The 19,151-nt window shown below is 40.0% G+C and overlaps 1 protein-coding gene across 2 annotated transcripts in view; it reads right to left on the bottom strand.

Moving 5' to 3' along the window:
• Window positions 1-18,450, bottom strand: part of TRPM3 (transient receptor potential cation channel subfamily M member 3) — a 309,277-nt gene extending 290,827 nt beyond the window's left edge. For both annotated transcript variants that reach the window (XM_080371682.1, XM_080371684.1), the window contains exon 1: window positions 3,443-18,450. In XM_080371682.1, the coding sequence (XP_080227808.1) occupies window positions 3,443-3,532 (90 nt within the window). In that variant the 5' untranslated portion in view covers window positions 3,533-18,450. The remainder of the gene's footprint in view (window positions 1-3,442) is intronic.
• Window positions 18,451-19,151: the final 701 nt, after the last annotated feature.

Here is a 19,151-nt window from a genome sequence, read left to right as displayed (position 1 = left end):
TTACCTCAGATGGGAAGACATTAAATGTTCCATTAGTGTGTGTTTGAAACAACTACCATACTGAAACAACTACAAAAAGTACCAGCATGGAACATGCTACTAGAAAAATTTATTAGGGGAAAAAATTCAAGCAGTGAAGGATAAACTGATGACACAAACTGTAAAAATGTTCCCCCATAATTTGTTTCAATCTGTACTTCAAGTACAGCTCCTAGTAATCTGTGTGCCTGTTAGAAAATGAAAAACTGAGAAAACAGGCTTATGAAACCATACCTAAACATGAGGGCATTAGTGAAGTGGGTTAGAACAGCAACACACACCTGGAAGAAAAACACAAGGAGCAAAGCTGGACAGCATCTTCAAATGATCTTAGTTTATCTAAATTAAATGAGGCTGCTGTGGCCAAAGCCGTATCAAATGTCAGCTCAGGCAACTGAGCACTGCACATGATTTCAACAGAAGAGAATAAAAGCATAGCATACCTGTGGAATAACACCTTTTATTCTTTATTTAAAAGCAGTAATTTCAAGACAGTGTTAGTGAGTAACACAAAGTAAGAAGCCTCTATTCCAGTCCTAGATTCCAGTGTTTATTCAGATCCATCAGTATGAAAGCATTGATGCTACACTTAAAATTATATCCACAGGATAAGAATTTTAAACTTCTCATTGAGAAGACATGGAATGAATTGAAAAGTTCATGCTGTTTACTAGCAAGGTCCAGGCCATGCCACTGTGATTTTTTCATGTGTAAAGCAGGAAATCTCTGCTATCTCTCAGAAGTGCAGGCAAAAGTGTATCCTTGAACTTGACATCATTTAGTTGTTTTGTTCTGGCAGACTAAAACAAAGCATGGAGACGACAAAGACACAATTATATTTTATATTCTCTTACTCTAAATAAATTTGCCAGTTACATTGAAACAGGGTTTGGCAACCATGGATAAAGCAGATGATAATAAAAATATGCCAGAACGTATCAGCTTTTGCCAAGTTTATGCTGTTATTGAGGGCATTTTCTGCAGAGAAAGGCTGTAGACAAAAGGGTCTACTGGATGTGTACTGAAAAACAATATTGCATTAGACCTTAAGACTACTTAATCTGTTTGGAAACTGGGCAATTAAAAAATGAGCTCACATTATTGCACTTGCCTTTCCAATGTTTGTGGATTTACATGAGCACCTTACACTTACAGGATAAAAAAAAAAAAAAAAAAAAAAGGGGGGGGTCTTTTTGAGAAAGACACGAAAGACAAAACAATACAGACACCCTTCAAATGAGTGAATCTGTATAATGAAATTTTTAAAATTCCTTGAGAAAAACAGGAAAATATACTGCTTATCTGGTAATTTAATGCTGCTGTTATCACACACTGTCCTTAATAGCTCTTTATGACAGGAGAATTCCTTCAGGTTGGCTATTTTCTTTTGAGGAATTAGGACAATGGGGCCCTGCTTTGATGTGAATTGCTTATTGTATGTTAAATAATAAACCACAAATGAGCAAAATTTTAAGCTGATTGGGAGTCTTGAAGATGCTGATATATGCATTTCCCTCTCCAATCAGCCAGTTTTGCTCATCAGCTCAGGAAGGTACCAGTCCCACCTCCTTTGCTGTGGTCTCTCCCACATCTCCCACACCCCTCCATGCCTTTCGAGGTTGCTTATCTCTAGTTATTTGCCCTGCTTTTATTAACTCTGCAGGGTCCACTCCCTATCCAGCCCTAAAAGGTTATAGCTGTAGCATCATAAAATAAATTTTAGTCAGCTTTTTTAATAATTAAGTGTAATGTTCACCCTTAAAACGTGCAATGAAGAGAAACCATACACAGGGGGCAACATTTGTCTGCCAAAAAAAGACATATTGCAAACTTTTTTTTTCCTTCCTGATATTGAGAATAATAATAAAATTCCCCACATCTGAGTTTTCACACCTTGGGAAAATTACGTTTTCCTAGAGGTATCTGACTTGTGAAGTATGGATAACCTAATGTGTGCTTTTGGGCGGGGGCGGGGTGGGGCGGGGGGTGGGGTGGGGGGAGAGACTTTTCAAAAGAATCAGCACCACTCTCTGATTTGCTTTGTTCATTGTATTTTGATTTTTCAGCAATCTAATTTTGATCTTTCTTCTGTTCTGTGGTGCTGCCCACAATGTAACTCCCAGGAGCCATATATCTGGTTTGGAAACAGAAATATTTTTCTAGTGTAGACCCTTCCTGCCCAGATGTGACAAATACCTGTTCTGATACACAGTATGGTCACTTGTACATCACATATACAGTAACTGTATGTGCAACATATGCCTGCTAAGTGCACTACCATATACTACACTACTGTTCAAATATGTTGCATTAGTAAGGACTGACCTAATTTCAGAGCTACCCACATAAAATCAAATGGTTATATCAAACATTACCTTTTAATACACTGTTAGAATAGCCATGGCTTACCTGGCTGCATATTGATTTCAAAGCCAACTTACTCATGAACCGAGATAATCAGTGTCATTTTATAATCAGCATTTTATAAAACATCTTACAGGTGCAGAAGCCTAAAGGGACCTGACGATATGTTTAATTTTTTATTGTATAATCCAATTAATTAAGAAGTTCCAAGGACAAAGAATACTTTTCAGCTTAATGTAATCCTTTTTTCATCAGGAAGTTGAATGAAGATGTTTTGTTTTCCGGTTACAAATGCCTCTAAAATGGCTTCAGTGGGATAGGCAATGATAGTGGTACTTTGCGTGCTGAGATTAAAAGCCCTCCACTGTCCATAATCCCAAATGATATTTTTTTTCCAAATAATTACTAATTATTTCCTAGGAAAGCACACTTAGACGCACCTTGGAAAGCACCTTCACAACTGTGCCACTTGGTTTAAACAAAAAATCATCATTAGAAAGTTTCACTGATTCTGTCTGCACTGCCAGTCTTTCCCTGACCCCATTCCTACACACGGCTTTCAACAAACCGAGGCAATTTTTGTCCACTCACATATTGCTCCACTTACAAGGTGGTCTTAGTACTGGACCTTCAGGTGTTTCCAAGGGACTAGATAACCCTAAAGAACGGGTAGCAGAGGACTGCTGACAAAGGAACACACCTTAGAAACAGACTCTTCTTCTTGATTCCTGGAAGTTCAAGGCTTGGATTTTTTACGGCAAGGCAAACAGAAGCACAGATGATGTCCACCACCCCTTACTCCCTTTCCACCCCTCTTACAGACCCTCCTCGACTGATAAACACGCCGAACTGGGTGGAGAACAGACACGTAATTTTGGTACCTGCAGGTACTCGCAAGGGGTTTTAAAAGCAGCAGGGAAGCTAATTAACAGTAAAGTTGGGACTATTTCTGAATCAACTTTCCAGCAACAGCGCCTGCGGTCCTCCGGGCAGGTGCGGAGCGGCAGACACGGGTTCCCAGCGCGGGCTGTCACCGTACCTTAAGAAGTCTGACGGAGGGGAGGAAGGCGGCATGGCACAGCTTCCGGATGGTCCAGTTGAGTGGCCGGGGAGCATCCGTCTGATTCATGACCCTCCACAGATCCCACCGGGCGACGCGACGCGGACCTGACAGCGCCTACCGCGGAAGCCGCGCGCCGGGGCGCGGGCACCCCACGCGCATCCCGCCCGCGCCCGCGGTGCCGCAGGGCAGGGCTCGCCCGAGGCGGGCAGGGGGCTGGGCTGGGCGGGCGGTGCGGCTGCGGCCACCGATCCTGCCGGAGAAAGCGGCCTCCTGCGTGGGAACGGCAGTGCTCATGCATACCAAATGCGGCGGGATGGAGGCGACCAGCCCGCTGCTCAGGGCAGGCTGCGCTGGCGGAGCGGAAAGGGGCAGCTCGCATAAAAAAAAAGGCTGCGGCGGGAGCGGCTGCTGCCGCGCTCTCCCGCCTGCCCTCCTCAGAGAGCGGCCCGGCTCGGCGCTCCCAGGCAGGCTGAGCCATCCGCCGCGCTCCTCCGCTTCCCCGGGCGAAAAGCGGGGCAGAAAGGAGATAATTTAAATAAAGCAAGCGGAGGGGCACTTGCACTTTCTTCCCCAAAGCATTGCGAGGAGAGGGAGACCGGCATGAGGGGAGGGGCCAACGCTCAGACAGCAAAGACTGAGAGGGGAAAAAATTAATTCACACTTGATTTACTGATATAATGGACCTAGAAAGCATCGTTTCATTGATCCGGCATAGTATTGGTGCCCTAGTAGGAAGCAGCAGCAGTTAGAAACTGTGCCGTGAGTGTGAGTGTTAACATCCACATTCTGGAAAACAGAAAGGGAAAGAAAAAAACCATAAACCCCAAAGGAGATAACAAAACAAATTCAAAATTCAGCTCACTTTAATATTAAATCTGTGTGCAGGATAATTCTGTTAAAGACAGGCACACACATGAAGCAACAGTGCTGTGGCAATTCAAGTATAGGGGAGCATGGTTCCATCTGGGGCACTAACTGGTGTTCCCAGCTAATGGTAAGATACTCTTCGTGCCAGCTCTGCAGCTAAAGGGGAAATCCCTTTTCCCCACTATTTTTTGGAGACAATGAAGATTACATGAGGGAAGAGCTGGAAAATGCAAAAGCAAATGTCTTGAAAGGCAATAGGAATTTTTCATTTTGCCAGTGATGACTGGTTTTTACTCAGATGAAGGAGGAAAACAGCCACTTGTCTACAGTAAAGTTTAAATTTCTTGCAGCTCCGATTAGAAAATACACATTCAATTTACTTGGCTAGATATCATTGATCTGCCATTTTCATATTTTCTTCTAATACCCATAGTGCACATATTTTTCTCCTCTATTTATAATTTATTCTTATAATTGTGTTTACATTCATCAGCAAAAGCTGAATAATTCTCCAAATGAGGGGAAAGAGATGAAGAATATTTTTTCCATGAGGCTATGCTAACCTGCCTGGTTTACCTGCTGCCATCTATAATGGTTTGCCGTAGGGTCACAGGTCTAAAACTCTCCAACATGAAACAACACTTCTGGTTTGCTTTTTAAGCTTTGTTTAAGGACAGACAACTCTGGGGAGGACAGAGAAACTCAATACCTCAGTCAATACCATCATATCCTGTGAGGTAAACGGAGGAGCCTAAAAACACTGAAGTTATCCCAGTAAAGCAGGGAAAGGATTGGTGTTTACACCCCAGTCTTCCTCTCCAAAGGAAATCTTGCCCTTGTACATAAATAAATAACCTCCAAAGCCTGTATATCGGGTTCCACGTAGAAGAAGCCCGTGTGCATTGAGGTGGAAGCCCAGTACCTTTATGCTTGTTTTGAACACATGCATGCCAGCCAGCTATTCCTCACTGTGTCCTCTCAAAACCTGTATGAGTGATCTTATTCAGCTTCAGTGTTGGATAAAAAATTATTCTGCCCCGAACATAATGTCTCAGAACATAGTGCAAGGATGACTATGCACCAGAAGAGCTCTCTCACCTGTTCCACCCCCATTGTATATGGCAAAGTTAAGAAACTCCAAAGGTGCAGAGACCAGAACACAGGTTGTCTGTAGAACGGAATGGGTAGAACACCAGGAACCATGCCCTTGAGACAAAACTGGTGCAGCTGAATTGTGGTCATGACTGGTCAGTTAGGCTAAATGATACATATTTAAATGCCTTCTTGCTTGAGCTCTGAATGTCTTTGTTTTATTATAAAAGGAGGGAAAAGCCCTTGCTGTTGATAATGAAACGGAACATGACCAAGTAAATGTGATTTTCTGAAACTACTTTTCTAAGGCTCCATTAAAGAAGCAACATTAAATAGGTGGGAAAAATAATCCTGACTTTAAACAGCATGAACCTTAAAATGTGTGTGGCATGGTAACTTTGCTCTGTTATAAAGGTAATAATATCCAATGATTAAGCTTTTGGGGTTCAGAGTAGAAAGAAAATAAAAGAATCAAACAGATCAGAAACAAGGACTCCCAGCACTCCCAAGACCATGCCTTTCCCCTGTTCCCCATGCTGATAACTTTTCTTTAACCTTGAAGGTCAGAAAAGAGTTTGTTGGGAAGGTACCAGACTCATCATCACCTTGACCCTTTCACATCTGTTTTGCATTAAGCATCTGCAATAAACCAAAATGTTCAGCCTATGTGCTAGGGACAAAGAAGGCAGAGGAATCATAGCATGCTGCCCTTCTTTTCCATGAGTGGAGTAACAAATCTCTGAGGAGGCTAGAGAGCTGAAGACAATAAAGGAACATAACAGATAGCTTTAATAAACTAAAAATAGTGAGCCCAATGTATCTTCTAGCTTCCACAGAGCTTCCCGTCTTTGAGACGAGTTCTATCATTGCCTTCTTCTGCAAACAGTACCTTAGGGACAAGAGCCGTTATGTGGTGCAGTGTTTAATACAGTCTTCTTTCACAGGCCTGTTTTCCGTGGCCTTGTGCCTTGCCTAGTCATTTGTATTTGCAGAAATAGAGTGCAAGAATATTCTGTCAGTGGCAGCAAGAAGCTCTGACAGACAGGACACGACAATGACATGGGACCTTCCACCACGAATTCCTTGGGTGCCTTTGGATAGATCATTTAATCCCTGCTTGGTCTTCACTTTAAATCATTTTAACTTTAATGTATGTCTTTTACCTATAAGCATTACTGCCGTGATTCTCAGGCTTTTGAGGTAAATTTGAGAAAAATCAATCAAGAAGATTTGTCTTGGCAGCAGCCTCCACCAGTTTTTGGTAAGCATAAATGGTGAAGGGTTAGGAAGTAAAGAAGCAAATTCTGAAAAGCTCTGTTTGAGTTAGTGAAAGATAGGGAGATGGTTTCTGTTTGGTTTTGGGGGCTTTTTATCACTTCAGTGAAAAAGCCAGAGTTTGAATCTCTTACTCTATTCTGTTGGAAAAAGCAAGTTCTCAGCTCAGCCATTCTACAATGAGAGCCCCATTAGGAGATGCAAAGGCGTAGTAATCCCACTAGGGTTTAAATTCCTACTTTGCTAGAGCTAAAAGTCAAAGCTTCCATTTGCATATTAAAACACTTCATCCCTGAAGCATGCTTACTGTACCTTCAGTATTCACATCTAGTTCATCATCTCTTGCCAAGGACCACCTTTGGCACCATAGGAAGGCACGGCAAATAGAAGACAAATTCCACTACTTCCTGCAATACAGAGATGTTTCCATTCTTCCTAAACCTGTTGTTCATGGAAGGCATTTTTAAGAGCACCTCTTTGTAGATGCCTGCCATCTAATGTGATAATAATCCTACACTTAGAAAGCTCTGATACAGTAAATTTAATACCTCTGGAAATGCTACAGAATGAAAAATTGCTGAGAAGCCCATTAACATAAAGACCACTCTCAGCACACAAGAAATGTCCAACATTTTCAACCTGAGAGCAAACATTTAACAGAAAGGTGTTATGGACTACAAACATAGGCACTGCTCTCCTATCCTGCCTCATTAACAACTCCTTTATGAAGTAAGAGACACTGTGTAAATGAAAAGCAGAAAGGGCAGGACAAGGAAACCAGAAAGTTGTATTGGTCAGCCTGGTAGAAAGCAACCTCTTCTGTCTGGCTGCCACATAACTGGGGACAAACATCAGGCAGTGGCAAGAGAGTGTTCATGTGATACCACACCTGTATTTGCCATCTACATCAACAGATGTGAGAAGAAAGATACATCTACATGGTGCAGCTATAGAGTCACTTTGCCAAGGCTTCCCTGCTCTTGGAGCCCCTTTCCTGCTTCCCCAAGGGCTTGCACTGCGCAGTGGGGTAGCAAATAGCAGAGAAAATAGAGCTACCCTTGTGCCCCTTTGTTGGGAGTGTTCATCATGGGAGTACTACAGAGGCACGGTGAAGCAGAGGTGGTAGTTCTTCATGACACACTTTGGCTCTTTCCTAGGTTTGTAGAGGAAATGGCAGGATGGCAATAGAAAAAGAAGTACTTCAGAAGCTTTCATTTAGAAGTCAGCTAACTAACTAAGCATGTAACAGGTATAGTCAAGAAATTGGTCATCTTACTACTCAGTCACTTCACAGGTCTGTAAGCTAAACAATACTGAACAGTACGTCAATGAAGAGAAGCCTGTATGTATGACAGTAATAGGTTTTTTTCAACACACTCATATTTTAATTTATTTGCCTTCCTTTTGTGTCATTTCTTGCAAAAATCAGAGAATAGAAAGGTAAGTATAAAGTCTGGATAAACTATGCTTAATTTTGTGCTGTAACATCTTAATGGACCAGGTTTTCTTGAAGCTTAACTCAACTGATAATTCATAAAATTTCACTACTGTTCTCGCATGCTGCCTATTCACAGCATGCCTGATTAGCTTTCTCTGCTGTTACCTTTGCTGAGGTATTTCACAGGTCTTCTGCACGTGCTCATATCCATTACTCCCTCTGCCCCAGACACAGTCACATATATTAATGTAAAGTCTATATACTTACTAAATGTTTATTAAATACTTTGTCCTAGATGCAGACAATTCTGTAGATATTTCAAGCACAAACATAAATGGTATTGTGCGTAGCTATAAATTATGGCTTTTGGCAACTGACTGAAAAGCCAGAATAAAATATTCCTATTTTACAGGTGTGTGATGAATATCAAATACGATTCAATTATTTTATTCACATCCTCATTACCACCTTGAGGTCAGCTTTAACTGATCTGCATCCGGCTTTTGCCTGGCAAAGCATCCAGCTGGGCTGCTGCAAGACGTCTTGGGGGTACCACAGCACACAGCAGGAGAGCCAGGGGAAGTGGACTTGTGAGACGGCAGGTGATCTGGGCAGTGCAGGCATACCCAATGCTCCCTTGTCAGAGGTATTTTCTTAGAGACCCTGTTAGATTGTTCCCCAAAACAAGCACGTGGAGGTGCAGGCTCAAAGTCAGACTATACACACAGAAAATGGAAGTTTGAGGTTGTCACAAGCAGACCTCACCATTATTTGTGGTTTCACTTCTGCAGCTACTGGCGGAAAGCGCTGATAATTTGCACCATTTTACTTTCAGTTCCTCTCTGCCTACCTACACCTAACTACTGAAGCTGTAGCCTTGAATGGTGTTATTTCACCACACATTCCTCTTTAATTGCAGTTTGCAGCCTTTTAGAGTTTATCTTTGAAAGGAATTAAAATACATAGGCATATTACACTTTTATTTTAGGACTAGAAATGTCCATGGTTGATTGTTACTTAGAAACAAATACTGCATTTTAAATTACAATCTATCTTAATTTAAATTGACTTTCAAATGTAGGCAAGTTGTTAGTTCTGTAACCTCTACAGCATACGACAGAAATTAGGCTGCTCAAACATTCAGACTTCTCTTCATGCTAAAAGTTTCTCCATCTTGGCCATCATGTTCCTATGTGTGCTGTTTAACTTTGTGTTAATGCTTTCTCAGCTTTGACCTGTAACTTCATTTTCTCTATCACTTCCAGCTCACATATGAACTTCACTGAGTTATGTTGGTGTAATATTTTCCTATAGATAAATGGGAAACATTTTCTAGTGTTGATTATCTTGGTAAATAAAATGCAGGGGAAAAAATGAAACCTCAAGAAAGGGAGCAATTCACCCTGACTTTTAAGCATTTCAACAAAGACCCTACACACCAGCTGTCTTGCAAGAGGGCAATTCTCTTCATTTGCTGCAGACAGGTGCAGTGTGTAACAAGACCATCTTCTCAGCTCCCAGTCCTCCAGAACTGGAAAGTAGTTTAGCATCCTTTGAAAGTGTCAAAGAGTTACAAACATCTCTATTGCCTTCTGCTATGTGGTTATAAAGAACAAAGAAAATCAAATTATATTTTCCACATGTACTGCATATCTGCATGCATCCCACACACCAACTTTACCGTCCTCCCGAAGGCAAAGGCTGTACCCTAAAGCACACACGATCCCTGATGATTCAGCCTCCTGCAACCACTTGGCTCAGACTTGCAGGGTTGAGCATATTTGGTGTTTCATTACTGACCTGCTTCTTTCCTGAGAATTTTTCATCATCTTCAGCATGCACTAGTGCAGACAGCTAATCCTGCACTGCCTTTAGTACTTTCCCCAGGTGCTTAGTTAGCTGTGTACCAGTATTCATATTGGTTTGAGGAACTAATCTGGCCACCAAGTGCTTATGGTGAAGGGTGTCTGCCAGTGAATAGTTCTGTCACCGTAAGTGGAAAGACTATACTGGAGCACCCTCACACCCATGAGGGAAGACCTCAATGACTGATGGCCCAGAACAGACAGACACATCAGGCAGCACCACAGAAGCAGCTACAGGAAGGCTGTCACATCAGTTTAACACATACAGGTGTAGTGCTAGCAATGAACAGCAGAAAGTCCTTGGAAAAGAGCTAAAATTATGCTTATTACATAGCTGCTACAAATTAACTAACTGTATACTCGAACATTTATTAGGAAATGCTTCACGTTAAGTTTCAGACTCACTGGAAAATAGAACTTGCACAAGTGTTGTATTTTTCCCTCACATTCTGAGCAGCAATGTTTTCTAGCAGGCAGTGGTAAGACAACTTACAGAGCTGCTGATCCTCTGCATCTCTTGTGCAATTTGTGTTTTTCTTTTAAGGAATAACACAAGGAAAAGTGTGAGATTGGGATCTTCATGAAGTTAAACAAAAGGGGAGTGGCAAAATCTGGAACAAGTTGTGCTACGAAATTCAAAGCCACACTTTGCTTTTCAAATACATATAAATAACTCCTGAGGTCTACTTTAAAATACATTTTCAAACTGACCATCTTAATCAAGCCTATTTTTAGCATTTTGCAGGTTTTGTTCTGATTTATTTTTAAAGTCACAAACCAAGTCCACAGACATTCTTGTTATATCCTGGGCTCATAAACACCTGCAATTTTACACTTACATTTTCACTGTGACAATTATAAGCCCACCTGGACAGTGACAAACTCTGGATGGTGCAATATAGATGTTTTCCACAGTGTCTCTTGCATTTATTATGTATTTGCATTCAGTGGCACATTGGGGACAAAATCAAAGCTTGGGGTTTTTTAGAATGATCACTGATCAAAGCTGTAGGAAAAGTAGGTAGTGCCCTCCAGAGACAGTAATCTAGTTTCCTACCCAGATACAACAGATGGGTGACACAAAAAGTGCCAGATGATGGCAACAGTAAAAAGAACATCAATTGTATCAAATAAGCTGTAGTCTCAGCTTGCACTTGCTTAACCACTTCCTGGGGATGCTGTTTGAAGGCACCAAGGTAGACGCTTGTAGAAATTAGAGAAATGGTCTGCACTGACTTACTAAAAATCCTTCTAGTTCTGACAGAAAACTCAAACCTATCAAGCACATATACCACCATTAAACATGTCATTCTCTCATACTGTCTTATTTTATAACTAGTTTTTTACTGGAGTTTGATATCTGATATAAATGATGTATTTCTGAAGTTCTAGGATTGTAGATACCTGGGAAATTACTGAGGAAAACTGCTCATCAGGAGGAAATATTTTCCAGTTGTTTTTTTTCTTGGAAAGATAGAAAAAAACCCCTGCTTACCTTTTTTAAGTTGCTTTTGTTGTTGTTGTTGTTACAGGATTTAAACCCTTTTCCTGCTTGAATGTAAAAGCACAGTTTAGTTCCTTGCTTAAAAGAAACCACAGAAATCAGGAAATCAGAAACTAAATCCTCATTATTATTTTTCCATTGCAACACATCTGTTTCACAGTTTATATGTTAATTAAATGAGTCCATTTGAAAATCCATCACTTATACTCCAAAAATGCCTGTCCAAACCATATTACTTTAGGGGGTGGCGTGGAGTGGGGGTTGTAGTGTTTTAAGTATTTGTGAACCTCCGTACTAAGTATCAACACTATTCATGCAGTTCTACACTCTCAAACCAGACAGCAGAGTGGATTTGGACTATAAAACTGCACTGCAGAAGAACCTATCTTTTTTTGGTAGAGGACAACTGTAGTACTACTCATGACAGATGAACTACTTGTTTATTTAAGGAGACAAGCTGCCCATACTTTTCCACATCTCCAAAGAAAATACACGTAACTATTCAGACAGAGCAACAGCGGAATCCACAGGAGCAGGAAAACCGAGCAGAAGAAAAGGAAAGAGTAAATGTCACACAGTTATGCAACTGGTCTCTGCAATAGCCTTTAAATATGCATTTTCTAACACTGTACTGTGCTCTGGCTCCCCTATCACTACTACAAAACTCTAGCCACTCATACCAAGACTAAATGGACAGCCCCCACTGACAATATAAAGCTGCTGGAAAGCTTTTCTCGAGGAGCTTTTTTTGAAGCAGTCTTTGTCAGGTTAATGTCCTCATTGTAGACTGTCCTGTAACATCCAACAGGCATAGCATATTAGTTATTTTTAAAACACTCTGTTATTTCAGTTCCATGATTTGTACAACTTACTAATTCTACACCTACTTAGGAATCCTTATTAGTAACATTTTCAAATCACAAGCAAACATAGTACCTGTATATTGTATTTTAGGCCCTTTCTCTACCACTAGAAATCGAAAATAAATTTGAGAGACAGCAATTTCCTAATGTAGTAATCCCATGTTATATTTCATCAAACAATGGTGATGCTGGCAGCTTTAACAAATGACAGATTTTCTCCAGGACTGATTTCACCCTCTCTTTCACATTTTTAGCACTTTCTTAATACACTGTCAGATATTTTGGCTTTGTGATTAATGCCTTAGTCCTGGGAGGCAAGCAGATTCTTCCTGGTTTGTTGGCACTACACTTTATACCTCTATTGTGTTATGTATAAAGTATCTGTTATATTTAGAACACAAGTCATGAATTATTTTTCAGACTCATAAAAAAGACTTCCTGATTCTTAATGGAAAAGAGCATCTATGGATATGATTTATGTATCACTGTACTACAGCTGTTAAGCAAATTCAGAGAGGAAAAAACTCAAAACTGACTATTGAAGCTGGACAAACATAAGCAAATTAGAAATTCTTGGGAGAAATGCCTTCTGGAAAATAACAATGAACATCTATACAAGTATTTGGATCAACATCTCTGAGATCTGTTTTTCAAAACTGTTTGATGTTTGATACAAACTCCAAACAAGTCAGCTCTTGGGAGTATATTTTCATATGTGGAATTTTTCACAGATTTTCCATGATAACGTTTCCATGACAAGAACTGCACAAATTCTAAATACAATCTAGTTTTCCACTACTGTTCATGCAACAAGCAGGAGATTAATATTTATGTACTCTTGGAAGAAATGTGATTTTCTACATAATTGTTAACATTTCATGCTTATAATATGAAATCCTCCATTTATCCTCTTTAAGGATTTACTTCATTTTATTTTGGTTTACTTTATAACAAGACACACCCAGTTTGAGAGCTCTAAACTAGCTTCTCCTTTGTTTGGTGTTCTGTAAAAATCTAAAGATCAAAATTGTTAAAAGCATATTTTTCTTAGTATACTTTTATTTTATTACTGTGAATTATTCTCAGAAATCTATTTTCCTAATTTATTTTTTTTTTATTACGGGCTTCTAAATTTCTGTTTTATAATCACCAGTAACAGAAACCCACGTATTAGGGCATTGCCTCTTGCACTACTGATGTAGCAGAGAAGGGGAAGCAAAATATAACATAGGTACTGACTCGAAAGTTCCATGAATTATTTAGCTTATCCAGCTACATCTTATAATTACTGTATCCAGTTTAACTGCTGGGAGAGAAAAATGCCAGCTGAAATATCTTCAGACCTGAAAGCACTGCTGGACCCTGTGCTAGATAAAAAAGCCTAACTTTCTGACTTGGTAGTAAGCAATATACAAATTCCACTTCAGGCACACTTGGTACAAATAAGGGAGCCAAACAGGTGAGAGAAAAGCCCAGGGCTCTCATCAGCCATTTTGACATCCACATAAACTTCAATGTTTAAAAGTATTTTGAGATGATGAACAGGAAGAAAAAGAAATTGTATCTAAGTGCAATCAGAGCAACCAATAATGACCCTAGTTATATATTACATCTTTTAAAAAAAATAAATTCTACTTTGATGTACTAAAAATAAATTGTCAGACTCATAATATATTTATAAAGAAAGCCTTCTCATGCGTGTATCCATGACAACCTAGATTTATATTTTGAGCTCCAGAAAGTTGTTACAGCAGAGCGTACATAAATTACTTTAAAGAATGTAACAAGATAAGATGGTTTGCTACCTGAGGTATTTTATTTGGCATAATATGTAGTATTTCAACTATACTGAAGCATAGAGGAACACAAAAGCATTGTGCAGTGGTTTGAAACCAGTCTTGTCATAAAGTAAACATATATTTAGTACAAGGGAAATGTAGAAGCTCTTTATGACAAAGCACACTGGAAATTAAAAAAATCCCTGAAGACTTTGTAATTGAGTATTAGCATGCCATAGTTAGGAAAGCAAAGAAAAATAACAGAAATGTGAAGCACACATTGCCTGAAATAAATAAAATTTACACTAGTGTGCTGCCTACTGGGATTCCATCTGGACTGCCTTGGGCACAAGCAACCTATTTTTTTTTTTTTTTCCTCTCACCTAGGGAAAAGGGCTGGCTTTCACTGTACTGAGCATTACAAAAATTGCATTTCTGTTATGGATACTTTCTTTTTGCATTTAATTTGAGAGGCATAGTATATTATCTATATCATAAATTAACACCATAGGCAATTTCCAAGTACAAAACGGAAAGAGTAAGATACTTCATGAGATTTTCCAAAATGAGTATCAGTGACTTCCCTAGCATATTGTTGAACAAATAAATGTATTATCTGCCTTGGAAAGAGACTTGGAAGGAAGAGAGGTACAATCTCTTCAATAACTGTTTAATATGCTGCTAAGAATTCAAGTGCTATTAACAGCAGCTTCAGCCTCTATGAAAATTGTTCTGAGCAGAGCCTACTGCTTCAGACTGCTAGCCAGGAAATAAAAAAAGCAGACAAGCTTATAACAGAGTCTTCTCTTGAACTCTTTTTGAAAGAAAAGAAGTCTTGACATCAGTGATGCAACAGGTGACTTGCTGCAGGGCAGCCTGCCACTGCATGGATTCATTATTTCCAGACCCACACTGGGGCCTTGGGGGCTCTGTTGATGGGGGATCCCCAGTGGAGAGGTATCTCGTTGAAAGCTGCCTAACAAGATTGAAATGAAATTCAACACCTATCAAATGCAGCAAATCAAAGTTCCTCTGTAAAGTCCATACACAGGCTTCAGGAACTGCAACCTAGCCATGAGCTCTGCTTTGCAAACTTCTTTTATAAGCATAGAAAAATAACAGAGGTTAGGCTGATACTGGGATGGCACAGGCTTTGCAGACCATGCTCCTGGAGAAGAACTAGCCGATGTCCTCAGCTGGTCAGCTGTGGCCTTCTGTGGCTTCTTGTCTCCTCCTGCATTTCCTGATGGGTGGGAAATAGTAACTCCATGGTACCGCCTTCTTATCTGGAACAATGGCCTGGAAGTGCAAAGTAAGAACCAAGGGGGTCTTGCCAGCCCCTTTGCTCTTTTTTCTAGCTGTGTTCGGGCAACCTGAGGACTAATTTTCTGTATAAGCCAAATGTAATGTTAGTTACTCATATAAATACTTGTGGGCACAGTTCATGCAATTCAGTAGTACCATAAGACCCTTAAATAGGCAAAAATACTACTTTTATGAGAAGGATTCTCAACCAAAACATCATTATAAACATATAAAGCATATGTTTTTGGAATTATGTTTTGGAAAAGCATGAATTTCTTTTTCTTGGCATATTAAAATAAATTACTTTCTACAGCCCAGTACTACATTTTGTTTAAACGAAGTGTCATTTATTGACACTGCTCAACACTTTCCAACTTAACTGATTGTTATGGTTTAACCTCAGCCAGCAGCTAAGTTACCGCCCAGCTGCTCGCTCACTCCCCCCACCCCCTGCAGTCGGATGGGGAGGAGGATCAGGGGGAAAAGGTAAACCTCAAGGGTTGAGATAAGATCAATTTAATGACTGAAGTAAAATATAAAAATAATAACAACAACAATTGTAATGGAAAGGAGAGAGGCGAGAGGAATAAAACCCAAAGGGGAAAAACCCCAAAAGATGCAAAATACAGTTGCTCACCACCCACTGACCGATGCCCAGCCAGTCCCTGAGCAGCAATCTGCAGCTCCCAGCCAGCCTCCCCCTGTATATATACTGAGCATGACGCTCTATAGTATGGAACTTTGGCTAGTTGGGGTCAGCTGTCCTGGCTCTGCTCCCTCCTGGCTGCTTGTGCATCTGCTCACTGGCAGAGCATGGGAAACTGAAAAGTCCTTGATTTAGAGTAAGTATTACTTAGCAACAACACTCACATCAGTGTTTTATCAACATTATTCTCATACTAAACCCAAAATGCAGCACTGTACCAGCTACTGAGAAGAAAATCAACTCTATTACAGTAAAAACCGTGATGCTAATACCATAGAAACTTCAGTCTGCTGCCTTCAGTTTCTTTCAGTTCTATATGAAAGAGCAGGAAATGTGCAGCAGAACAGAAATCCCTTAATTGAGAGCCATCAGCATTAATAATCTCTCCTAAAATTTTGTTACAATAGTATGCAAATACATATTAGCTCCCATGATGTATAACAGAAGGCACTTCATTGACTGGTTTACTAGAGAATGATACTGCATTTTAGCTAAAAGTCTTGAGAATGCTGCTACTGCATACATATGCAACAACACAATCTCAAGAGTCCTGTGTCCTGTCCTGCCCCAACTTGACTGAACTAGACACCTGTACCTATAATGAAAAGGTCATCCTTCCTAAAAAGCCTGAAAAAACATACAGAAAGGCATCACACAGGCACTATTACCATATTTGAATGTGTGTTATTAGTCAGGTATAATAATCAGTGGTAAATAAACTTTACAGTGCTAAAAACATTAGACATCGATTAATGTTTGGTAAGCATCCTATTATAGGAAAATTTTAGAACATGCTTATGCTACTTTAATTGTCCACATTTTAGATGGTACCTTTAGCATACCTGGTTAAAAAATCTATTCTTCTGATATCCATGTTTTTCCATGGAAATTAGTTTATGGCCCATTGAACACATTACCTAACATAATGCCCATCAACCAGCACTATTAACATGTATTGTTTCTGTGCAGATAGCAATGGCTCAAGGGCTATCACATGTAAAATAGAACAGATGCCATACCGTGCAAGTGTGATACTACATAAAATTTTGTGCAATTTAAAAGCATTAATTAAAACTGTTAAGCAAGCTTTGATGGGTTTCCTCTGGTGTTGATTAAAGAGAATGTCCAGTAATTGTACATGGAGGAGTGGAAAATGTCATGTCTATGCTTACCCTCTATACAGCAAGTGAAGAGCTTTTCTTTTGCACTCTTCCAATAACAAGAAAAAATTACCTTGAAAGTCACAATGTTTCAAAGACCACTGTAAAATGTGGTTCCTGTCTTACAGTTCTTATGAAGAAAGCTTGAACAATAATATGACACAGGCTGGCCACAATGACATGTAAAATGGAAATAAAGTGTTATAAGTACAAATTTCAGAGCCCGGTGTTCTGCCATGGTGCTGCTTTTCCATGTTCATCTGAGTTAGAAAGACCAACTCAGTGAAGTTACATCTGGATCTAGTTGAAATACCACTAAGCAACTCTAATTAGAGAAGGAAAAAGACCTTTATTAAGCACAGCATTGCACATATTAGCTTATATTTTTAAGCATTTAAGATACTTTTCATGAAACCAAATAGAATATTGCTAAATCATACAGCTGCTTTTGGAATATCATTAAGCACACATTTCAATATTTCTGGAAGAGTATGAAACTACTATACATATGATTAGAACGGACAGAAAGAAAAATTTAAAATAGATTGATGAATAATTTAAAGAAAAAATTCATATGTCTACTTGATCAGCTGGTCAACTTATTTGATCATTTGATCAGCCAATAACGGGAAAAAGAAGAAACTCTTCAAAATGTTTTGGCTTTTTTACAAGGGCATGTAGTGACAGGACAAGGGGTAATGGCTTTAAAGTGAAAGAAGGTAGATCTAATTTAGATGCAAGGAAGGAATTCTTCATTATAAGAATGGTGAGGCACTGGAACAGGTTGCCCAGAGAAGCTGTGGATGTCCCATCCCTGCAGTGTTCAGTGCCAGGTTGGATGGGACTTTGAGCAACCTGGTCTAGTGGAAGGTGTCCCTGCCCATGGCAGGGGGGTTGGAACTAGATAATCTTTAAGGTCCCTTCCAACCCAAACCATTCTATGAGTCTATGAAAAACTTATGATTTTTTTGATGAACAATTGATCCTCCAAAATACTCACTCACTGTTAGACTGCACCCAAAACACCTGAGTATTGCATACTTAACACAGGCACAGAGCAAGGTCAGCAGGTTGCCCAGAACTACATCCAGATATGTCTCACCATGGTACAAGCCAACCCCCTCAGCACTTGTTGGTGTGTACACACTTGTGTGTGTACAATCTAAGTGCTCCCTAATCTGGTTCTTCTCCACTAAGCTAAGTATTCCTTTCTCTGGACTTTCCCACTGGTCTCTGTGGCCTTGTATTCCTGAGAGCAAGTCTTTCCAGTAAAAACTAAAGCAAAGAAAGCACAAAGTATGTTGTTTTTCCCATCTCCTTTGTCACGAGGTTCCCTGCCCCATTCACTCACCAATGGGCCCACAGTTTTCCTATTCTTCTTTTTGGTGATATACCCATAAAAGTCTTTCTTGTTAGCCTTCAATTTATTCACCAGATTCAACTCCAAGTGGACTTTGGCTTTCCTAACCCCATCCCTGCATGCTTAGAGTGTGTATCTGAATTCCTCCTGGGACGCTTGACTCTACTTCTAGCTCTTATGCACTGCTTTTTAATGTCTGAGTTTTGTCAGGAGCAACTTTATTATCCATGTAGGCCTCCTGCTTGACTTCCAGCTTGTCAGGAGAAGACCATTCTTGATCTTTGGGATGGATCACCTTCGAAATCAGCCAGGTCTCCTGGATCCTTCTGTCCAAGACTGTTTTCCATAGGATTCTTCCAAGCAGGTCCCTGAACAGGAAAAATTTGGTGCTCCTAAAGTATAGGGGTTTAATCCTGGTTTTTACTTTTTCTCCTCCTCTCAGGATCCTGAGCTTCAGCATCTGATTGTCACT

Source organism: Falco punctatus (genome assembly GCF_963210335.1).
Source record: "Falco punctatus genome assembly, chromosome: Z".
NCBI classification, from domain to species: Eukaryota; Metazoa; Chordata; class Aves; order Falconiformes; family Falconidae; genus Falco; species Falco punctatus.
This window is presented reverse-complemented; position numbering and strand designations above follow the sequence as displayed.